The sequence below is a fragment of the Anomaloglossus baeobatrachus genome, chromosome 5 (assembly GCF_048569485.1).
Source record: "Anomaloglossus baeobatrachus isolate aAnoBae1 chromosome 5, aAnoBae1.hap1, whole genome shotgun sequence".
NCBI classification, from domain to species: Eukaryota; Metazoa; Chordata; class Amphibia; order Anura; family Aromobatidae; genus Anomaloglossus; species Anomaloglossus baeobatrachus.
This window is the reverse complement of record NC_134357.1, coordinates 186,982,480-187,007,969: the sequence shown is the minus strand read 5'-3', so window position 1 is coordinate 187,007,969 and position 25,490 is coordinate 186,982,480. Positions and strand designations below refer to the sequence as shown.

Genomic DNA, 25,490 nt, shown 5'->3' with positions numbered 1-25,490 from the left:
AAATATCTCCAGTATAGGTAGTCAGAAGATAACTGTCAGTAACCTACCTTATGGTTATCCAGAGAGTCCATGTGACTGATTATCTGCATTAGATCTTCAGGGTAAATGTTTCCTACACGTTCCTGTTACAGAAGAAACACCGTAAGTATCAAGATGTCAATCTTCCTTTTCTGTTATTGTTCTTATAAGGGTTTGGACAAATAGTGCAGCTTTAGGTTGACTTATCCGGAAATGATACTCACTAGTTCGATTGTCGTGAGCTGTTGAGCCAAGATTAGTGGGTCCCCACATACACTCAAGATATCTTTTTGTGAAGACTGGGGCTTGGCTTTGAGAATTGTCCCTTTGTCCGTAACTGGCTGTCGGATCTTCTCGCGAATTTCCTGATACTGGCCCCGTGTGGAAAGAGCTAGCAAGACATTCTGGGTCATCTGACTGATACTCTTTTTGATTGTACCATTCTCCTAAACCAGAAATTAAGAACAAATAAATATGTAAAATTGTTGAGTGATAGAAACTATGGTCTGTATGGTTATAAATATATACCAGGAACATTACGTCTGATTAATGGACTAAAGTTTATTAACGAGATGTTGTAATCGAAGCTGTAATACATGGGTGCAGAAATAACAGTCAGCTGAGGTGCCCAGAGGCCCTGGTGTCATACAATAAAACAGTGATATTACAAGTGGTAGAGGGTAGCTGGGGGCTGTAACCACAAAATCCACTAATGACGCATATGTAGACAAAAAAACATTATCCAAAAAGTAATCATGGGTTACCAGTGGACATTTTACAGCTTTATTTTCTTCTTTTATCATTACTAAAAGTCTCCATTGAAAATAGATCAAAGTTGGGCAAATCCCAGACCGGTTGACTAATTTAATGACTGGACTTCATCTGATCCCCAACAGATGATCTTGGGGGGGGAAGAAGAATATGGGGTCTACAAATGGTCTATTTCCCTCTCCTCATATAATACACTTGCACAATCCACGTGAATGTGTGTGGTGGGTTGGAAGGAACAGCACTCGGCTGAATGAGTGCTCAGACAACTTACTGCTCAAATATATAATGTACCTTTAATAAATATGTGGACTAGTGGAGCTCAAACTGGACAAACAGTAAATAGAGACTCCGTCATCTTCCATCCTATTGGAACCATAGACATGATGACTGATTATGCTGTTTCCTTTCACTTAAAACCAACTAGACCAACAATCGTCACACTTATGTTGAGTCGACAAACACTACAATAAAAAGGTAGCTGAATCTATATGCTAAACAGAACGCTAACATGCATCTTTTCTAGAAATGGTAGGCTAAACACTAGTGGTTTCAAAACATCAGCAAAACCACAGGTTGTCAATGTTTCATGAATACAGTTTTACATAGCAAGGTCATAGCTAACTATATAACTGCCCAGCAAGCATATTGTTTGGTGAATTGAAAAAATGAGCTTGTGAATACAAATGATTGCATTGTCCATGAGTAGCCTGCGTGCATTATGCTTCGCGGCTGGAGCACTAGAAGGGGCAGATGGTACAATGATGATGTCCAGAGACAGCACTCCGTCTGTATGAGCTCGAAAACTGATAACAAAAGCCCCTTTCTTGTTGCTTGGCTCATGCAGGCAGCAGGAAGAGTGAATGATAAATGAAATGGAGACTAATTGCGTGAAATTATCTGTCTTTCTTCATCTGAACTCATGCAGTGCTTTCATTTCTCCAACTGATAGCGCAGCTCTCCCGCCACTGCCATCTTTTTGGTTTTAGATCATCACCGTTAAAGACAATCAAGTGGATTAACCCTCTCAGTAATTGTTATAAAAAAAAACAAAACATGTAATGAAATGAGAAAGTCACGGGTATTCAAGTGAGAGAACATCCAAAAATAACACTTGTCTTATCACCTTAAGTTTCTCACCTCATCACATTGTGTTATCCGTTGTGCAATCTCCTTTAGCTCCTTCCTGGCCCTTTCATCCTGGAAGTCGAAAGGAAATGTCTCAGTCCATTCCCTCAGCAACTGGATGATCTTAGCAGCAAAAGACTTGAGTTTAGCCTGTATTAAGATAAAACATATATTTATTTTAACTTACACATCGCCATCATGTTCTGAAGAGCTTAACAGACATCATCCCTGTGTGCCATCTGGGCTCACAATCTACATTCCCCACCAGTAGGTGTATGGAGTATGGGAGGAAACCACAGAACCAGGAGGAAACCCTTGGAAACATGGGGAGAACATACAAACTCCATGCAAATGTCTTATCCTGGGATGTAAACCCATGACTCCAAATTTGCCAGGAGTCTTCTGAATTTTCAGAAATCAATCCAACAAACTCAGGCATATTCATATCAGAAACTATGCAGGGAGTTGGTATAGATGCCCTCAAGCCTCAATATATATTCTGTTTTTATAAAGTACAATAAATAGAAATGTATTTCACATCTTTCACATTTACCTGCTGTTTATTGGGGTACTGTTTGGGAACATACTGTCATGGTATCATATTGTGTGTGGGGAGCTGCAAGAGCAGTATACTATGTGTGGGGCTGTGAGAGCATCAGATGGTGTGTGGTGAAATCCACAATGGTGGTGTTATATCGTGTGGTGGCATTATACTGTATAAGGACACTGTAGGGGCAGTATATTGGTTATTGCGGACACAATAGGGGTCATGAATAGGTTAACGTGTCATGTAGCAACAATATTTGTGTGGGTACAGGGTAAGGTAGTGGTTTAGCATGAAATATAAATTGCCGTGGTACGATATGTACCCCACAGTATGTGCCACTCTTTCTTATCTTTCATGGTTGGGCTGAATGGCACTGGAGTCACGTTGTGCCACCCAATAATGGTGATGCCCAGTCCCAGCTGATTAAGGAATTAATTAGATAATTTATTTCCACTGATAAGCGGAGAACTGTAATAAATACTGTCAGTGTAGAAATAGGAGCGGGCTCTATAAATACTGTCAGGGCAGTATAGAGGAAGTGGTGTAGGTTGCTATACAAGTAGAAGATTTGCGTTGCTTCCTGTGGAACAACACTTGTCACTCTACGTAAGCATGCAACTTCCCACTGGGCTCCCCCTCAGCCCTCCTACAATCTGTATGTCATATAGCACAGCATCAAAATAAGAAGGGGCGTATGGGAAATCCACGAGAAACTTTCACTTCTATAGGCTGGAAACCCCCAGCAAATGCCATTATAATGTTCCCTGTGAGCTGCGTAGCACGATGCCAATAAAGAGCGTGTGAAGAAGAGTGGGCCGCTGCTGAACAGTTGCTAAGAGAATATGACGTGGCTGTCTGAGATGAATCACGGGGATACGGTGTCTGGTACGCAGCAGCTTTTCCTCCACAGCCTTCTATAGTTATTTGCTGCATTGCAATGATAACAGCAGGCAATTTAGTTCTCACTGTACACAACTCTGCTGGACACACAGCATTATAGTGCACACCCTCAAGTCAAGAGAGATCAGGCGAGGAAGTAACGGCCGAACAATGCGGATTTATATTCATTCCGGACCTATAGAAAGCTGGGTGACAACCGACATCAGCACATACAAGTGATTGTTACTCCATATAGGAAACCAAGAAGAATACAATAGGAAGGGTTAACTCGGGACAAGCAGCTGAAGGAGCGCAACGTCAAGGGGTCACTATGAGAGCAGGCATTATTATTTACTTAAATCATACTAAGTGACTAAAAGGAGGAGGGTCTACAACCGCTTCAAAATACATGAAATACAGGAATGGGGCAAAACACCATAAAAATTTACGCTAAGAATGCAACACACATTTATATACACATGTATACATGCATTTGTTTTACCCAGAGAAGAAAATAGAGATCCTTGATAGGAAAAATTTCACCCCACAGTATGCTAAATTTGCGAAATAAAAAAAGGTCTCAAAGATAGATGAAGAAAAATGCCAGAAAGAATAACACACTGTTTTACAGCCACCAACTGTGGCATAAAGGAAGGAAAAATACAACTAAAAATTGTAGTTATACCTTAAAAACGCTGTGTGTGAAGGTTCCCTACTGGTCTACCTGCACATAGCCACATTGCGGACAACATATGACCTTCCCATCATGTATGGAAGCTTCAGGAATAGACGTTTCCATATTTCCCTTGATAAAGACCAGTAATAGATTCATTCTTGCACCTAATCATACAGACTGATAGAAAATCTTTGCTGTAGTTCGGTGTGAGCCGGTGGCCATGAAGACTAATGATCCCCTGGAATGTGCAGACCTGCTATGGGACTCCTGGAGCATCCTTACCTTGTCAGCCTCCGTCCCAGCTTCCAGCTGCTGTTTCTGTTTGATGCAGATCTGTCCCACTTTTGCTAGAATCTCATGGGGGTGGATAAACACACGTGCACTCAGCAGGAAGGTGAAGATGTAGGTTCTCTGTGGGGAAGAAGAAGTGCAGGTTTCAACATAAAAATCAAGCTCTGCTCAGTCATTATCCTGAGATAGGCTATAATTACATGGATCTGTAGACTGATTCTGATTTGTGGGAGGTGACCCTGACAAGGTTCTGACCTGCTTTATCTAGCAGACGTTATGCTTTAAAGGAAACCAGTCACTCAATTCATGACCCCCAAACCATGGGCATCAGAGCCTCCAAGCACGATTGCAGCTAGGCAGGTTCTTCTCTGAAACACTCCGTTATTTGAGGAATTGGTCAGAGACTATAGCCAGAAACAGGACTAATCCTGCACCACCCGTGGCTTCTCCTTGCTCGGCTTCATGTGATTGACAGTTCTCTCTCTATGTAGACACATGCTATACACCTGTCAGTCAAGGGCGGTGCCATGAGAAGCTGGTCGGGTCACGCCAGATTAGGCACTTCTCTGCCTATAGACCTCGGCTGTTTTTTCCCACCTATATTTTCTCTGATATGATGGAGTGTTTTCATAGAAAAATATACCTGGCTGCAATCACGCAACCGGCCTCTAATAACAAGTTGCCTGTGGTTGGGGCAATGAGAATGGAGTGATGGGTTCCCATTAAGGCTCTGTAAGGTTGAAATGTAGGAGCATTTCAGTGTCCGTATGGCCACAATATTTGGACCCTTTCTAGCTCAACGGAACTAAAATTACCAGACATCAATGGTGGTTGACCACTTCAGAACAAAGGTTTGGACATGTCGTCATTAAATAAGTACAATCTTTTTATTTTCCTTTAAAAAGGACAAACTTTAATATCCTTGTGTTGGTTGATTCATTTCTTTACTTTCATAGGAATTTCTAAATGTTAATAATCTAAATATATTTCATGTTCTATATAAGAAAACCGTTATACAGTGGTACCTCGCTTAACGAGTAACCCACTTAACGAGAATTTTGCTTAACAAGCAAAGCTTTCTGTAAATTTGTAACCCGCTTTACGAGAAAGCTTTGCTTTACGAGCAAAATCCTCACCTCAGACACTTCCGGTTTCGTCCATCCACCGCGCTCTGACCCGCACTTGCAGTCCACACAAACACACACATGTACGCACAAACACACATGCACGCACACACGTACAGTATTATGCTCACCTTACCTTCTGTTCCACCGCCGGTCTCATGGTTCTTGTAGTTCCCGCGTACATCGCGACCTGCTCGCGGCGAACTACAAGTACCATGAGGCCGGCGGTGGAACGTAAGGTAAGGTGAGCATATAATATGTGTAACTTCCGCTTCATCGCCGGTCTCCTGGGTCTTGTAGTGCGCCGCTCCGCTCCAGACATCGGTATCCATAGCGACGAAGCAGTAACTTCCTGGTTCCTGTCACCGCTACTCAAAGGCAGCGCGCTGGCCAATCTGAGGCAAGCGGCTCTGCCTTTGACGTCAGCGCTCTGGCAGGAAGTTCCTCCCTCGTCGTTATGGTAACCTGATACACGGCCGGCACCGGAGAACAGCAAGTCCCAGGAGGCCGGCGATGGAACGGAAGGTAAGGTGAGCATATAATACGTGCGTGTGCGTGCGTGCTTGTGTGTTTGTGCATGTGTGGAATGATAGAATAGGGGACCAGGATGGGACATTTAACTAGTTGTGGAACGAATTGTCAGCATTGCAATGATTTCCTATGGGAAATCTTGCTCTGCTGAACGAGTAACTTGGTTAACAAGCACAGTCCCAGAACGGATTGTTCTCGTTAAGAAAGGTTCCACTGTATAGAGATTCTAACATTTTACTACAGTAAATTGTTATTCTTAATTTTGCGGCTTTGATGCTGGAGTCACAGTCGGGGTGTGGAAATCTAGAAGTCAGAAGTCAGAAGCTTGTCTCAGTGACTCTGCACCGTGCAGAACTTTAGAGAAAGGGGCTACCAGCCCAGGTAGAGTCAGTGACCCAATATGATATCTCCAGCTTTCTAAATTAAAATCTATTTAAACTTCTGTATTTTGCTGAATAGACCTTTTTGAAAAGTAATACTCCATTACTCCAGTAGCCTGGAGCTGTGACTTGCCAATCATGCCATGACAAAGGATAGCAGGAAGGATTCTGGGAAAAGCAATGCTAATGTTTGCATTACACCTGTAACATGCCCCCAGGGAGCGGCTCCTCGCAATGTGTGGGATAGCAGCTCTGCTGGCAGGAATCACACTCCCGTCTGCCTCGCTTCTGTCTGAATTTGTCTTGGCTCCTCACCGCACTGCGTGTTTGCTTCCAGTTTGTTTGCTTTATAATGCTTTTTTCCCACAGTCAGTGTAGCAAGCCCTGGCGGCGTTCTCTCCCCGGTGACTAGATTGGATTTTCTCACTGCTATGGGCTGCTCTGTGCTTCCACATACAGATAGAAAAGCATTGTGAATGAAAAAGCTATCATTTAGCTGTGCTCTCACTGTCCTAGTATGGCTTCCTTTATTGGTACAACACTTATTAATGCAGTCACATTTCGTTTGCCGATAAAGACCCTGTATGGCGAGGAATGTGTGGTTACTATGCAGGGTACATTCCTCCAGCTTCTCCTTACTGTGTCAGTCTTTACCGTGGTTATAGCATTGCATTCATGCTCCAGACATATAAGATGAACAATATAAGATACACATGTATGAAGGGCGAACTGGAGCTCGGCACAAAAGAGTCAATATATTGCTCTCACTATGGCCAGTTCAAAGCTGCATATTGGCTTTGCTCTGGCACCCGGCACATGCCCCTGGCAGCGCCCCCGTTTGAAGCATCCTGTAATAACTCTTGAACCCCGCCATCACGATGCAATATAAAGCACGCTGTTCTCCGTAGCAGACATGACTTCCACCTGTTGCCAGCTCCTTGTTACGTTATTGTTCATTTTGCAGTGCATGGGAAATGAAGAAAAGAACCATAAATCGCTCGGTTTCCTAGCAACACAATCAATCACGTGATGAAAAGAGAGACATTCGACAAGTTGGTGCAGGGTTATTGCTGCATGTGGGCAGGAATTCGATTGTGTCTTAGAGAAAAGCTTCTCTGACCTTTCACATCCATGGGATATTTGTAGCTGGGTTCAGGGACAGCACATTCTGTTCTGACAAGAGCAGAAAACAAGCGATAAACAAAGAAGTCATTTAAAGGGTTACAAAACCGAAGATGTCACGACGAGAAGGATGAACGGAGGAGCTTTATGCAACTGGAGGAGATTATAAAATAAAGTGCACATGTCCAGGACACTGCAGGGGCACCAAGATGAGGAGAAGGAGCAGGCGTGGGCAATATGTCAGACAACTTGTCCCGACCCTAAACATTCAGCAGTGGCATATCATGAATGCCCATTGCCTACTGGTCACTAACACACCAGAGGTACAGAGCCGCTCACAACATGCAAACTGTGTCCACTATAGGGCAATAAACCAGGCTACTTACATCCGGATAGTAATCCACCGTGGGAACCAGCTTCTCAATCAAGGCTTCCAAGGACCCTGACACCAAACAGCCATCTTGATATACTGGATCTCCACATTGCTCCCCCATTTCTGGCTGCACCTGTCCGCTACAGGCAGTACCAAGCATGCTGGGAAATATTGGTGTCTGTGGCATGCTTTCCTAGGGAGACACAAAGCAACATTAGGAAATAAGAATCAGGTGATTGCTCACTTCTACATGACCAAAGTAAGGTCATCCTGCATAATCAGGGTGTAATATAGTAAGCCAGGAGTGCCACTCATTTTAATGTGGGCAATAACATCTCATTCAGACGATGGTAAACAGGGTCAGAGTATGGACCTGGTGTGTGTCTCCCAGCCCAAAATCATCAGCCTCATATTATGAGACTGTGAAACTTGGGTCAGGAGACACCGGGCGGTCCGTCCATAACGATCCGTACACCGACTGTTTCATGGATGTCTGAATGAGGCCTAACGCTTTCTCTCTCGAGCACGGATTATATTAACATAAATACTACAAAAAATTGCATTCCTTGTCAAACAGTAGTAATACTAGGCACACTAACAATACCAACACCAGATTTCCCTTTTTATAACCCTACAACACAAATGCTTGGCTATTCAAAAAGCCAAGTAATATCAATCCATGGTTGTTAAAGGGAACCTGTTAGGTGCAATATGCAGCCAGAACCAGGAGCAGCTCTGGGTGTATATTGCTAATCCCTGCATCTAGTAGCATAGATAAAGGGATCTTTAGATAAAGTATTTCTAAAGATCTTTTATGAGATGCTAATGAGGCCAGCGACTCGTCACAAGGGTATTCGTTCCTGCGCTCATTCCACCCTCTTAGCATGTTAATACGCCCATAGGGGTGTGCCAACATGCTATTCAATGCAGCATCATCAACAGTAACGCATGTACCTCTGTCCGCTGATCAGAAGTCCTGGCACATCCGGTCATGCGCACTAGACCTCTCTGAAGCCAGGATGCATACACCCAGCTTCATACTGCACATGACAATAAGTGTCGGGCATTCAGATCAGCGGACAGAGGTACAAGCATTACTGCTGGTGATGCTGCATTGAATAGCATATGTTGGCACACCCCTGTGGGAGTACTAACATGCTGAGAGGGTAAATGAGCGCTGAAACTAACGCCCTTGCGACTAGTCCCTGCTCTCATTAGCATATCATATAGGATCTTTAGAAATACTTTTTCTAAATATCTCCTTATCTATGCTAGTGTATACAGGGACTGTTAGGCAGGGATTAGCAATATGCACCCAGAGCTGCACATGGTTCTGGGTGCATATTGCACCGGACAGGTTCCCTTTACGTCTGGACAAGTATATTCAAATGGTTAATTCTATGTGTTGTATGTTAGTAATACACTATTTACAATGCCAAAGATGCGGGCCACACAAGGCCTATATAATTACTGCCATTTAGCACATACATTGCTGTAACATACACTCACCAAATAAAAACTTTACAAAAAGTGATCTAATGAGAGGGTCGTTATTCCCCCATCTGTCACAGAAAGGTTTTACTTAAAAGCAAAGCCTGGATTCGATCTCTAGCCCTGATCACCTTTCTGGGCACATGGAGAGCAGGGACCTCCAAAAATGAGAAACACATTGGCCTGGTTGGTTGGCTTTTTTCATTTTTTGATCAAAAAATGTTAACAAAGGACTTTACATTTTTGAAGTGTGTAGCAATAGTGGAATTCATGTATTCATTAATTGCAGGGTCACAAGCACCTGGTGCCCCGCTATTTGTGGCCCCCACTTCCTCAGTCCTGGGATAAGACAATTTTCACTTATTAATTTCATATGTAGTCTGTAGCCATCAGAGGGAATACCTGCAAACTGCCAGATACCTTCCGGAATTCCAGGTGTGTCTTCGGATTTGGAGGCCAGATATGACGTCATTTTGTGACGCATGCAAAACGTTGTGCCGAGACCACTGATCGGTAGATTTGCAGGTAGGAGGCAGTCTGCAGGATTCCCGTCTGGCCGACACAAACTACTTACGGCACAGGACCAGAGTTCTGCTCATATCTCCACACCAGACTTGACAATAATGTGAAAGGCTTCCATTATGTTAGCACTTTTACCCAGTCCTGGGTATGAATATGACCAAGCATGGACTTTTATACATCTTCTCTCCATGTTTGTGAGGTGTCTACTAGGGACTCAAGTTTACATTCACAAGCCAGTGCCACCAGCCAAAAAGTGTGTGTGACAGAAATCCAACTTATATTGTGGCTAATGATGCTGCTATAAAGAGGTTAAGCAATAAATACATAATTATATCTTGTAGACCTCCAAAATAGTCTATTAAACACATACATGTATCCTTATTTCCCTAGGAAGGAGCAAAACATAGGAGCATAAAACATTTCACATACCGTAGCTGCTTTTCAACTAGAAATATATGAAAATATGAAAGACATCTGCGAAGTTGAAGCGCTGAGAACAGAATGTGACTAACAGCCGAAAGAACATATTTGTCTCTGTCTCCCTATCACTGATTCCTTGACGGTCTCCTTGAATGGCTCCCATGCAGAGAATACTACACTTCTAATTCCTGAGAACATCTTGTCCCTCCACATTCCACATTGTAAAGCCCTACAATGAGATCTGACATATCAGAGCATTCATTAGTATCTTGTTTGCTGGTGATGGCTAATATTTGACACTGACTTTACCGCATACTTGTCAAAACGTTTGCTGAAAAATACCCAGAAGGAATTCAGTCTGTTTTCATTCAATGGAGGTTCCAGCACAAGGAATGTAGTCTGGTTACAGCACATAAACAGGCTTCAAAGTCCAAGGTCAGGACCAGAGCTATGTTTGTGGACACTATGGCACGTTGCTATTTACAGCTGAAGAACACAACAGGTTACGTTATTCTCCAAAACTCGTCTGGAATTCCACCTCCGCTATTCTCAATGCTCCAACCTTCTTGAGGAGAAAAGCCTATAACATGCAAAGATCCTGAATTCCAAAAAGAAGCGAACATCTAGTCCTGGACACCCAAAAAATACTTTAAGATTTTGCTTTTCATTTGTGATGAATATCTTCTAGTTTACTCACATGAATGTTATGTGGGGGTGTAAATCAGCCAAGGACTCACCAAAGTCAATCCAGTAGGGTCGAGCCCCATTACAAGGTTTTGATGGCCAGGAGACTTCATATTTCATGTGATGGTTAGCCTGCTTACCTGATAACTGGCCGGCTATATATAATGGTGACTCGCTAATGTATTCTATTCTCTTACTTGTCTGCCTACATTACGTCTCCAGACAATTGCATATTTATACTTCTGCTATAAATAACTTCCTTGAGGACTGAACCTTGAAATAGCTCAAAGCTTCTCTTGAAACAAAATGGTAACAATAAGGAAAATTGCCATTTTACAATGTTTTATCTCTTTGCTTTTGGTATTATTCTACCCTGAGAAAATTAGATTCTGTCATATTAATACATATTGTATATTACAAATATTAATAGCTGGATGTGAGGTTGTTGAGCATCAATCATTTCCAAAACCTACTGGAGGTTTATGTTCCTGGAATGTCTCAGAGTTGTGATGGGCCATTAGTGCTATTATCACATCAGGTCTCATGTGTACTAAGTGGGTGGTCCGAGAGTTTCCCAGCATAATACATGAATGGATTGAAGTTAGAGGTATAACACAGCATTGTTCTTATACAGCCACGCTTCAACACTAAGACCTCTTATAGTTCTGAAACCCTAACTTAGATCACCACTGAGCTCTAGTTTAGGTTGTATTTATTATAACATCATGAAGATGTAGTGTTTGTGCCCTACATGGCCAAGAATAGTGTTACGAAATGTACAGGGTATAAATGCGAATTGTCATAGTTGTGCAACAATGGCTGATGGAACAGGTTGACCTTGGTTGCAACATAGCTCATATGGCAAAAGGTCTCTGTATGTTGCCACTACATCCCAGCATGTGAATGGGGTCACACTGATACCTGCCAAGTACCGCAAGCAAGTCGGAAAAAGTCAGAATCATTGGGATTTTTTTATTACAACTTGCTTGTCACAGTATCTGGTGGACTTCAGTGCGACCCCATTCAGTTGCACTATGCGTTTTAGCTGTGGCATACTGTCATCTTTCACTGTGTAACATGAGTAGTGACCAAAGTCACCAAGAAGCCACAGCCTGAAAAGAATCAGTCAATAGGATCAACCCTTCTAAATGGGCATGCAGGATATAGAAAGTTGAATAAAATAGCTTGATATCTGTAATCTGATCTTTTATTCCAGAGAAATTTCGATTTCAGCGCAGTGCGCATCACCCCGGAGTCTCGGTCATGCGCACTATGAAGCCGGGTGTACGAGTCCTGGTTTCAAACTGAAGTAGTGCACATGACAAACTCCGGAATCATGAGCACTGAGCCAAAATCCAGTGTCTGGCGCAATGGCGGCAGAGAGGTGAGTGAGATCATCATCGGACGCTGCGCATTCATTAGCATGTTAGCACACCCACAGGAGCGTACTAATATGCTAATGGAGCCAACTAGCCAGGGAAGCAATGCCCTTGGGACTAGTCCCCGAGCTCATTAGCATACGATATAAGATTTTTAGAAATACTTTTTCTAAAGATCTCTTTCTCTATGCTACCAGATGCAGACTTTGTATTAATCATCCGGCACTGTTATACTTACATAAAGATTGTTGCAATGCAAGAACAATCAGTTATATAATATGGATCCTCATTATTGCAAATTAGCGGACATACAAGGTGTGTCAAGATCGGATTGCATAATTAGCATTATTAGAACATGTCCTTTAAGTGTGGGTCACTGCATCTTCACAATTTGAGGAGCATCTTATGTCCCAAAGTAACGACTTATTTATTGGGATCGCACAGGTATGACAGAACGTTCTTCAGTGACGGACTATCCCAAGGCTCAATGCATTAAGTAGCTCCCTAAACTGTAATTGGAGGCTTAGATTTGAGTGACGCAGCCACAATATGGCCAAGTAGCACAGCTTGTTTTTGGGTGTGTGCGCCTATTAAGTAATTTTCGTAAAACTCATGAAGTGAGGTTTTAAAGTGGAGTACTTTGTGTGCCTGTTCCCTACTTGGAAGTATTTATTGTTAGTCAGTCCACTCCATTCACTGACTAATGTCCTTACAGATTGCCACATACAAAAGCGGCTTTATGTAGAGCTACTTAACAATACAATCATACAATACAAAGTACAGGAAAATTATGTAGTGCTCGGGGATGAAGGAAAGAATGGTTCTAGATAAAAAAGGACAAATCTGATGAGCAATACGTCCAAATGCAGCAATTTGTATACAATCAATAGTTAGTGGTGCCACGGGGTGCACTTGCTCTACAGTACAGAAACAAGCGTTCCTGCTGCAATATAAGTTAAAGTAAACCTGTCAGGTCCCCTATGCCCTCCAGCCCAGCAGGATTCATAGTGTATGCCTAAATTCCCTGCCTAACAAGCCCTGTGTAATGTTATTCACTAAAATCAATGTTTTAAAAAGAAAAAAGTATTTAAAGGCACTGCTGTTCCTATGGTAATTAGGCCTGTGACTAGTGGATGGGGCGTTGGTTCCCCCGACTAAATGACCCTCTTTCCATGTTATCAGCCCCTGTGAGCGTTATAACGTGATTTTTCTCAGAAGACATCCCCGCCAGTTCCCGGAAATTTCACGCATGCATTGTTCACTCACATTGAGCCTCCGACACCAGGCGTACACGTCCCGGTTTCTGGACATGTGCAGTGCGCCTCTATTGGAGGATGCGTACACCCGGTTTCAGAGACTCAATGTGAGTGAATAAAGATGCGCACATGTGCGAGATTTCCAGGAGCTGGTGGGGATAATCATGTTAGAACGCTCACAGGGGCTGATAACATGGAAAGAGGGCTGACTAGTCGGGGGACCTAACGCACCATCCACTAGTCACAGGCCTAATTACCATGGGAACAGCAGATCTTATAAATACTTTTAGTATATTTATACTATATACTAAATATACTATACTAGCCCTGTGTAATTTTAGTGAGTAACATTACACGGGGCTGTTAGGCAGGGAATTTAGGCATACAGATATGAATCCTGCTGGGCTGGAGGACATAGGGGATCTGACAGGTTTACTTTAAGAAATATTATATATTGAGCTATTTCTTTACATGCAGAAGCATATAACCACTGTAACTGTATGTAATGAATGCCAGATTTTACACTCCGTACAGGCAGTGGTAACAGAAAGAAGAGTCTTTTCTTTCCCAGATATTATATTCTCTATCCTCAAAGGATAAAACAACAGTATGCATGTGGTTTTGAACAGTTTCCAATGGCTTCAGAGAAAACATGAGCACTCCCGAATAAACCACTAGAACATCTAACACCGGAGTTCCCACAGAAATGTCTGCCGCATGTGTTAGAGCCTAGGACTACGATTGTAGGGTCAGATGTAAAATAATTGGACTTGTTATGTAATGGACATAAACAATTGGGCACTTGATTTCATGCTTGCTACACGTCAGCTCTATGGATTTAGTCCTAGGGCTACACACAGATTTCTGTAGCACCATGGATTGCTTTTAACCAGCTGCAGTCTGAAGCAATGCATGGAGTTGCAGGCAATCGCATGGACACCAGCTTTTAGATAATAGTTACAATCAGTCAGGTTCACTAAGTCTCAGTGTATGGAGCCCAGCCTTAGGTTGGATCTATGCCACGGAGTGACCGAGTACTGCACTGCTGGGGACTGTGCTGACAAACAGCCAGCAATTTCCGGGGGCTTCACAGCGAGCATAGGTGAGGTACAGTATACGGCTGGGGACAGTGCTGACAAACAGCCAGCAATTTCCGGGGGCTTCACAGCGAGCATAGGTGAGGCAGGGTATATGGCTGGGGACTGTGCTGACAAACAGCCAGCAATTTCCGGGGGCTTCACAGCGAGCATAGGTGAGGCACAGTATACGGCTGGGGACAGTGCTGACAAACAGCCAGCAATTTCCGGGGGCTTCACAGCGAGCATAGGTGAGGTACAGTATACGGCTGGGGACAGTGCTGACAAACAGCCAGCAATTTCCGGGGGCTTCACAGCGAGCATAGGTGAGGCAGGGTATATGGCTGGGGACTGTGCTGACAAACAGCCAGCAATTTCCGGGGGCTTCACAGCGAGCATAGGTGAGGCACAGTATACGGCTGGGGACAGTGCTGACAAACAGCCAGCAATTTCCGGGGGCTTCACAGCGAGCATAGGTGAGGCACAGTATACGGCTGGGGACAGTGCTGACAAACAGCCAGCAATTTCCGGGGGCTTCACAGCGAGCATAGGTGAGGCAGGGTATATGGCTGGGGACTGTGCTGACAAACAGCCAGCAATTTCCGGGGGCTTCACAGCGAGCATAGGTGAGGCAGGGTATATGGCTGGGGACTGTGCTGACAAACAGCCAGCAATTTCCGGGGGCTTCACAGAGAGCATAGGTGAGGCACAGTATACGGCTGGGGACTGTGCTGACAAACAGCCAGCAATTTCCGGGGGCTTCACAGCGAGCATAGGTGAGGCAGGATATATGGCTGGGGACTGTGCTGACAAACAGCCAGCAATTTCCAGGGGCTTCACAGCGAGCATAGGTGAGGTACAGTATACGGCTGGGGACTGTGCTGACAAACAGCCAGCAATTTCCGGGGGCTTCACAGCGAGCATAGGTGAGGCACAGTATACGGCTGGGGACTGTGCTGACAAACAGCCAGCAATTTCCGGGGGCTTCACAGCGAGCATAGGTGAGGCACAGTATACGGCTGGGGACTGTGCTGACAAACAGCCAGCAATTTCCGGGGGCTTCACAGCGAGCATAGGTGAGGCACGGTATATGGCTGGGGACTGTGCTGACAAACAGCCAGCAATTTCCGGGGGCTTCACAGCGAGCATAGGTGAGGCACGGTATATGGCTGGGGACTGTGCTGACATACAGCCAGCAATTTTCGGGGGCTTCACAGCGAGCATAGGTGAGGCACAGTATACGGCTGGGGACTGTGCTGACAAACAGCCAGCAATTTCCGGGGGCTTCACGGGGAGCATAGGTGAGGCACGGTATACGGCTGGGGACTGTGCTGACAAACAGCCAGCAATTTCCGGGGGCTTCACAGCGAGCATAGGTGAGGCACAGTATACGGCTGGGGACTGTGCTGACAAACAGCCAGCAATTTCCGGGGGCTTCACAGCGAGCATAGGTGAGGCTTCACTTGTATCTGCTGCACATTCAGGATTGTCACTGACTAAATGAATTGACGAATATTAATTGGTCTGAGTCTTCATAAAAAGAATGTTTCAACAATAAGAAAAATGAGGATCAAACAAATGTAGTATTCTGTTATAGTGCATTATAGAAAACCCATTAAAATGGTAAAGATTGGTACATCAATATCAGCATTGCGGTGATGCTCAACGGCACAAACGGAACACATTATATCCTTACAGCCTATAAGTGCATATGAATGACAGATGAGGAGGAGGTGTGTGGGGTCTCCTACTGGAGAAACCCCTCTATGAGCCACACCACAAACAATTTGATGCATAATACCACTTTTTGTTCTGGTAATTGAGAATCTTGACAGTGTGTATGAGGCAGACTGTCAGGATCGCTAACCTATAGTCACATAGAATAACTGCAGAAACCTGGAAAACTCCTTTAATCCTTTCTTTGTTGGTTTTTCTACAGGTTTACAAAAAATTGTTGTGAAGTGATATCAAAATGATAAAATAAGGAAACAAAAAGCAGCTGCAGTGTGTGAGTTTCCATTCTTGGAATGTGCTGTCAGATTCCGGCATTCCAGGCTCCTCATACAAGAAGAGGCTCCGAGACAAGAACTCAATGTAAAACATGCCTGGAATGGGAACTCGGGATTCCTGATGATCGCCTGTGTTATGACATAGAGGAGGGTTACGTAAGACGCCGCTCAGGACAAGTATGCACTACTTCTCGATTTCATTAATAATTCACCATGCCCAAGTCTACCTACCTTACATTTGTCTGCAATAAAAACATGGAAAAGAATGGCACTGAGGTATCGATTTATATGCAAATATCCAAGGATTCTTTTGTTTCTTCCATCGTCACTCCTATAACTTTACAGCTGTGCTAAGCTGCAGTTCTGTTTGTTTTTTATCACTGATGACTTTGCTTTATAACCTTATATTAGGTGATTTATAACCTTGTATTAGGTGATTCAGTGTAAATTCAGCAGTGTCCAGGAGCCAGATGCTCTTATGGCCGCCACTAGTAACATTTTAGAGGACATCATGGGATGGGATCAAACAACATTTATTTGTTCTGAAAAAAAACTGCACTCAATTCACAAGTGGGAAAAGAAATTCCGGCCTATGGCAAAATATCAGATTTTGCTCATTATACTATGTGCCACTGTAACCAGTACAAATCCTGCATTTTTATCCAAATAGAGGTGCATGGAAAGTTTGCTGGTTTTGCATGTAACCCTGTGAACCATGGGAACCATCTGTATAAGGCCCCTTCACACGTCAGTGATTCTGGTACATACCGTATGTTGCAGTGTTTATACGTACCAGAATCACGGACATACGGAGACCTATTATAATCAATAGATCAGCGCACACATCAGTGAATTCTCACTGACATGTTTCCATTCATCATACATGTGTGTCCGTGTGTTTCGCACAGACAAGTCCGTTTTTCTCCGGCATCACTGATGTCCTACGGACCACACAATGGTGTGATCCGTGAAACACGTACCAGAAAAAACATGTACATTTAAAATAAAAAGCTTTTTAAACTCACCTGACTCTGGTGATGCTGTCTTCAGCCGCTGCTGTCTCCTGCTTCCAGGCCGGCTAATTATGCTCATACATATGCACGGCACAGCTGACACGGAAGCAGCTACAGAGGGGAGACAGCGGCGGCCGGACACAGTATCGCAAGAGATAGCAGTACCACAGAGAGCAGCGGCGTGGACAGTTGAGTATAAGTGCCTGATCTCCGAATATTATCATGGATAGCACACGGAGATTCCACGTGTGCCAAAATCACGGCACACGGAGGGACAAAGGCAACTTTAACATGTCAGTGAAAAAAGTGTGTATTTTTCACTGACATGTGAAGGGGGCCTTAAAAGTACACCTTGACGTGGTTGGTGGCTTTTGGAAACTTAAAAAAGTGGTAAAATATGAATTTTTAACAATACAAATAACAATAATAAATACAAATAACAATACAAATTCCCCTTTAGGGCGGCTTTGCATGTTGCAACATCGCACGTGCGATGTCGGTGGGGTCAAATCGAAAGTGATGCACATCCGGCGTCACTTTCGACATCGTTGTGTGTGAAGCCGCAGGAGCGAGTAACATCTCCTTACCTGCCGCCGGCGGCTATGTCGGAAGGAAGGAGGTGGGCGGGATGTTTACATCCTGCTCATCTCCGCCCCTCCGCCGCTATTAGCCGCCTGCCGTGTGACGTCGCTGTGACGCCGCACGGCCCGCCCCCTTAGGAAGGAGGCGGGTCGCCGGCCAGAGCGACGGTCGCAGGGCAGGTGAGTGTATGTGAAGCTGGCGTAGCGATAATTTTCGCTACGCCAGCCATCACAAGATATCGTACCTGCGACGGGGGCGGGGACTATCGCGTGCGACATCGCAGCATCGGCTTGCGATGTCGCAACGTGCAAAGCCCGCCTTACACTCAGTGTCCATGTAGACGATCCATACCAGCTCCCGCTTTCTCAAATCCCTCATTAAGGCTATGTGCGCACAGTGCGTTTTTCGCGGCGTTTTTGCGCGTTTTTCGGGTGCGTTTTTGGCCTCAAAACTGCAGGACTTTGCTTCCCCAGCAAAGTCTATGAGTTTTCATTTTTGCTGTCCGCACACATCTGTTTTTTTCACCTGCGTTTTTGAGTTAAAAAAAAAATGGACATGTCAGTTCTTTCCTGCGTTTTTCTGCGTTTTCCCCCAATGCAATGCATTGGAAAAACGCAGAAAAACGCAGAGATCAAAAACGCAGCAAAACGCAGCCAAAAACGCACCAAATCGCGGCAAAAACGCATGCGTTTTTTGATGCGTTTTTTTCGACGCAGGTGCGTTTTTAGCGGCCAAAAACGCACAAAAACGCAGCGTCAAAAAGACGCAGTGTGCGAACCTAGCATAAAACAAGCTTCTCTGCTGTTAGTGACTAGGACTACCGAGGCCTGGTGTCATGGCCACACCTTTGCAGCCTTCACACTAAACAATAGACATGTGGGTATTTATAGTATCAGAAGCAGACATCAGTGGAAGAATTCAGCTATGAAGATAAAAGACTGCAAAAGAAGCATAATATTGAAAGAAAAGAAACAGGGTTCTCAAATACTGTACGTCCTGCCCAAAACGGCCAAAGAAGAAAATGTTTGACCCTCCCAGAAAGCCCAAGTGACATAACTTTAGGGGTCCTGTTTCTAACTCAGACCCTAGCTTCTTAAAGTTTGCATCTGTTCAAGTCAAGCAAGGCGGATTGTGTTGTGACCACAGAGCCATAAGGAAAATCACTCTGTAATGAATGACATTTATAGATGTCACACTTTATATGAAGAATTAGTAAATACTGAAGAAAATAAACTATTTCCATGCAGACGAGTCATGGGGAGGCGCATACTACCCCGAGTACTCACAACTGCACTGTCAGTAACAATCTGTCCACTCCCACTATAAAGAAAATTCATAGCAATAAAACAAGCTAAGTCTGTCCAGCAATGATGGTGACAGCCCGAGCATTCCCAGCATCTCCACATTCTTTGTTTTAATATCCAAATCATTCCTACTCTTAAATGACATCAAAGTTCTTGTTCCACCAGTGCTGTGTGTAAGATGACAGCTCGCTGGCGCCAGGTGGATTACAGCAAATATGCTCCATTTCACTAAGCAAATATCGCCTGGAAGCATTGCGACAAGCCTCCGCCCAACTGCCAGGCAGCTAGAATTGTGGTGGTACACAAAATACAGCGCCAACACTAAGGTAGAAATAACACATACATCTCTTGTGGGTGATCAATGACATAGTTAATGGATGTTACGTTCTGTTCTTTTACAAATCATCCAAAAACGACCATTCTTTTTCTTTCTGAATAATTGTCACAAAATACACAAATGAGGAATTAAAACAGAAACCTATTGTAATACTTGGGAGTTAGCATTATCTTTCAATTATTTGCATAATGTAAATATATACGATGTTAATATGTTTTCTGCTTGCAGTCATTTAATAGAAACCTTTATTTGTTATGTCCAATGACTAAAAAGTAGAGTTGAGCGGATCGGTCATAATCCGGGTCTCCGGATCGGGTTGGAGTAGAAGTCCGGATCCGAGCCAGAATCCGTGGCCATGTAAATCAATGGGGGGGGGGGGGGGGGAGAGGGAGAGAAAAACAAAAAAAACGGATCCAGATCGTGCACCCCGAATCCTGGGTACTGGTCGGACTCGGATCGGGCTCTCAAACCGTGCGGATCCGGATTTTTCCCTGCTTGACAGTGAAGGTTGGCACCCTAAGATCACATAATGGCGTCCCCACTAGTCGACGGCTGGACCTGAGTGACCTTCACTGCACTCTAAGCTATAAACCAAGCGTAAAACAAAAACAATAAACATAACTGAAGTACACACAAGCGGAGGGTGACACAAGGCTAGGCACGTGCTAATACAGTCCTTCAGGACTGATGAAATACAAGACACCAAAAAGAATAAACAGAATACGTGTAAACCCTCCCAAACTTGGATTACACCAAATAGGAGTAAACTGTAAACGGATTCACACAAACTGCAGGGAATAGAACTAGCAATGTCTACGTAAGAAAGCCTTAACTGAGGAGCTGGGACTCCAGGCAACTATAAATCCAGAAATAAAGCCAGCACTAGGGTATGTGAGTAGTGAGTGTAAATAGCACCTCCCAAAATGTGACTGGGCAAACCAACCGAGACAGCGCACAAACCTAAATAGAAGTGGAACAGTAAGGCAAAGCGTAAGAAAGAAAGAAAAGATCCTTCAGCAGTTGGCCCAACACAAAACAGGCTGTGGTCCAACCAAGAGGGAAACCGACCAACAACCAGAGATCACCGGTGTGAACCCCGGAGTGGAGCCATGACACATCCTTATTTATATTTCCCTTTGGGTAATGGTATGTCTACTTATACCGATGCCAGACTATGATGTAGCCAATCTCCCATACATGATGGTCACAACAACAATTCCTAAGTTCTTGTGTATCGGTTTGATTTAAAAAATAGAAAAAAAAAAGTTTCAGTAAATACTCAAAATGTAACCCTCATGAATACCCCCCCAACAAAAATAAATCTATACCAGGAATGAGAAGGGGGGAAATGTCATGCAGAAAATTTGGGATTTAGCTTTTATGGTGATAAATAATACATAGATTTACCATCTTACACCATGCAACAGTTTAATGAATTCACAAATCTGTAAATTATTTACTTAGGGGAGTTCAGGCCGGATAAATAATGTAGAATTCAAGAATGAGTAAGGTAAGTAGATGAGACAGCTGAAGCTTTTAAATAGAAAAAAAATGCATCTACCATATGTAATAGAAGTGGGTATGAGCAATAGATTTAGATAACTGTTCTGGCTAAAAAATGAAAATGGAGGATTTTCACATAGTAACGTGGGTGTGCAGGGAAAAATGTCAGCTCTGCAGCCAATGGAGGAAATCTGGGCAATATTCTATTGGAGATTGCTTGCTTGGAATACTGTGCTTGTATGGCAAGAGAAATAAATGGCACCTGTCAGGTAAATCAATCCTCCTAAAGGTGGCTTTACATGCTACGACATCGCTCAAGTGATCTCGTTGGGGTCACGGAATTTGTGACGCACATCCGGTCGCTGTAGCGATGCCGTTGCGTGTGACACCTATGAGCGATTTTGCATCGTCGCAAAAACGTGCAAAATCGCTCATCGGTGACATGAGGGTCCATTCTCAAAAATCGTTACTGCAGCAGTAACAAAGTTGTTCCCCATTCCTGCGGCAGCACACATCGCTCCGTGTGACACCGCAGGAACGAGGAACCTCTCCTTACCTGCCTCCCGGCCGCTATGCGGAAGGAAGGAGGTGGGCGGGATGTTACGTCCCGCTCATCTCCGCCCCTCTACTTCTATTGGGCGGCGGTTCAGTGACGCTGCTGTGACGTCGCTGTGACGCTGAACGAACAGCCCCCTTAGAAAAGGAGGTTGTTCGCCGGTCACAGCGACATCGCAGGGAAGGTAAGTCCGTGTGACGGGCTTGGGCGATGTTGTGCGACACGGCCAGCGATTTGCCTGTGTCGCACAACCGATGGGGGCGGGTACGCACACTGGCGATATCGGTACCGATATCTCAGTGTGTAAAGCGGCCTTAAGCTGTCTATATGGGCATATATGTCACAGGAAGCTGAATAAAATGACACCGTGATATCGGCGATCCAATGTTTTATTCCAGAGAAATCCATGTTTTGCTTTTACTTAAAAGGTGCTGTTCCAAGCTATGGGCCGGACACTGATCTCCCCGAGAATCTGCATCCATCTTATTTTACATGAAAGGGGGAGTTACCAGTGTGAGACATGTAACTAACACAGCACAGCAGAACTTTGTTTTCTTACAAACACATTAGCAGCTGCAGCTCTCACAGCTCCGCTGTATTGCTACAGTATTGCAATCTGGCTGCCTGTGAGATGGAAGCCGAGGCTGAGAGGAACCTGCAGATGTGTCAGTTATAATCATACACAGCTCAGCAGTGAGAGCAGAGAGCGGCCATTACATATACTGTATAGTCACACACAGCTCTGCAATGAGATCAGGAGAGCAGAGAGCGGCCATTACATATACTGTATAATCACACACAGTTCAGCAGTAAGATCAGGAGACAGAGAGTGGCCATTACATATCACTTTGGTAATGTCCCCTTCTATATAAAATAATCCCTGGAGGCAGATTCTCATGCAGATCATTGTCCAGACCATAGTCTGGAAAAATTCACTTACAAATAGGAAAAACGTGGATTTTTTTGGAATAAGACATCGTATTGCAGATATCAAGGTACCATTGTAGTCGGCATCATATGACCTACATGCCAATATAGACGGTTTAGGAGGCTCGATCCTACTGACAGATTCCCTTTAAATGCTCTTATTATGGCCAAAAATAAGCAGAAAGGGCGATTGGAAGGACACTTGGTCCATTTTAACATGGCAGGAATCAGCTATTGACTGAACACAACCTGGGTTTGTTATCTTGTTGCATCTTTTCTGCGGCCTATAGATAATTGTTGTCAGCAGCACATCTCGCTTGTTTAAGCAAAGGATGTTGATAGTTTGCAAACGGTATGGGGAACAAAAGATCATATTAACGATCCGTCCCCCATACAGTTTGCTCTGGCCCATGTAATAGGGGCGTAAACGAGCAGTGGTCACATTCTCATACAGTTGCTCGTCACTGGTGATGTGCAGAAATCTGCCAGTAACCTTTGTATGGATGTAGTAGTAATAATAATTATAATAATTTTATTCATTTATATAGCGCTATTAATTCCACAGCGCTTTACATACATTGGCAACGCTGTCCCCATTGGGGCTCACAATCTAGAGTCCCTATCTGTATGTCTTTGGAGTGTGGGAGGAAACCGGAGAACCCAGTAGAGTAGGTATACTGATCACAATCCCCAATTTCTGCCTAGGCATGCGTCATCACAATATACCATACGATGGTAAATTAGAAATGTCCCACTCTAAAACTATTTTGTGTGTAACCCAATCACTTTCAATTATCATTCTTCCTTTTTGGTAAAACATCTATTCACGACCCACATCAAAGCAACCTCGAACATATGAAGCTGAATAAGATCTGTGCTTCCTAAAGCTAAACAAGTGAAAGGAACAAAGGTCACCAGCACTTGAGCACTGCGTGAGAAAAAAACACCTTGAATGGCTTACAACCCCACCGAAAGGTTAGGACAATAATCCCACGCTTTCCATGGAGCTTCAGACACCAAGCTAAGGAAGCTCAATATAACACAAAGCTCCAAAGGTCAACGTGACCCTCCCAAAATAAGACGTCTAACAAGGACTAATGATGGACACAAGTCCCTGCTCCACACAAAGCTTCCACCTACCGTAGCTCTCTAATAGTGAGCCCTGAACCCAATATTCCTGTCTACATCAATACAAGGCGCTTCATGTTTTCCAACATCTACAGTAACTATTGAGTTGTCAGGGAAGTCACTTCTGCTGTTTATCCAGAAAAGCAGAACATAATCTATAGACTTCGAAATGCCAATGACCTAATTCCCATGGTCATCAAGAAGTCTAGACTGTACATAAAGCTATATAGGAATAATCTAGTAGAAATGGCGCTTATAATCAGATATTGTCTGATAATGAATGGAATACACGATGCTCCTCCAGAACAGTCACATCTCCACCAGACTCCGGAAGTGAAGCGTGATGTCACAATTAACCCTTTGCAAGGAAGGGCTCCATACAAACACTTAGTTTTTGGTAATTTTTAAATTACGTTTAAAGTTTGGAAGCCATATACATTTCCATCAGCTATATTCATTACACTCACACCATGATCTGGAATCATTTATTTGGAGGGAACTGGCAGGGAGACAATTAGGGTCATGTACTGACCACACAGTTGTCAGCACTAATGCTGTAAATGGCGACCGTGACTGACCTCGAGGTCTCCACTATACAGCAGTGTGATATACAACTGGACTAAGCACAAAAGCGACCAGGACGCAGAGAGCACAGGACTGCCCTCAAGAAGCACCTATTGTAAGGATGCCATGCTAGAAGAGGACCCACATCACGTAGTGGATTGGTAAGGCGATGAACAGCACATTGCCATGCTACAATCAGAGGCACGTGCAAAAATACAATGAAATTAGAGGACAAGGCACACTTCCATTATTCAGTAAGACCCTTACTCACACAGAGACAGACGGAGTATGTGGACAACTGGACGACTGTCCCTGGGCCAGAAGCAGATGGACGAGGCTGACCAGCACGTTGTCACCGCTCCTTCTCCTAATTCCTGGCTGCTATTCATCTGGTCAGAGCGACTTTATAATTAATGTTTTCATTGTCATCACTACAAACCGGATTTGTCTGCACTTGCTCAGCTGATATTATTTCTTATTTGCCCCATTTAAAGAGTTAAATTTAGCAAACACTTCCTGCAATAAAGTGGAGAAGTCCATCAAAGAGGAGAAGAGTGTGCAAGGCTGAAAACCACTAGAACTGTCTGTACAGGAGAAGCAGTGTGGAAAAAACACAGAGGAAGAACGGGGAAATTCCTGACTTGTTTATCATCGAAAAAACAAAGCAAAACAGCACCTGCTCCATCATCATCATCATCATCATCATCATCGGAGGAGGAGGAGTAACCACAAGTGCAATCAACAAGGCCTTCCAAGGGGATCTGTGCATGGGCCAGAAATGTGCTCCTGCACTGTACATACCCTCCTCCACGTGTGTCCGCTCTATACATACCCTCCTCCACGTGTGTCCGCTCTATTCGTACCCTCCTCCACATGTGTCCGCTCTATACATACCCTCCACC

General features: G+C 44.0%; 1 protein-coding gene across 8 annotated transcripts in view; it reads right to left on the bottom strand.

Annotated features, from left to right (window-relative positions):
• The window catches only part of RASGEF1A (RasGEF domain family member 1A), a 759,117-nt gene that overhangs the window by 9,617 nt on the left and 724,010 nt on the right, over positions 1 to 25,490 (bottom strand). For 6 of the 8 annotated variants that reach the window (XM_075349030.1, XM_075349031.1, XM_075349036.1 and 3 more), the window contains 5 exons: positions 7,851 to 8,030; positions 4,299 to 4,427; positions 1,927 to 2,064; positions 243 to 464; positions 48 to 122 (listed from right to left, as the gene is read on the bottom strand). In XM_075349030.1, coding sequence (XP_075205145.1) covers positions 48 to 122; positions 243 to 464; positions 1,927 to 2,064; positions 4,299 to 4,427; positions 7,851 to 8,024 — 738 coding nt within the window. In that variant the 5' untranslated portion in view covers positions 8,025 to 8,030. The other 2 variants (XM_075349028.1, XM_075349033.1) reach the window with 2 other exon arrangements.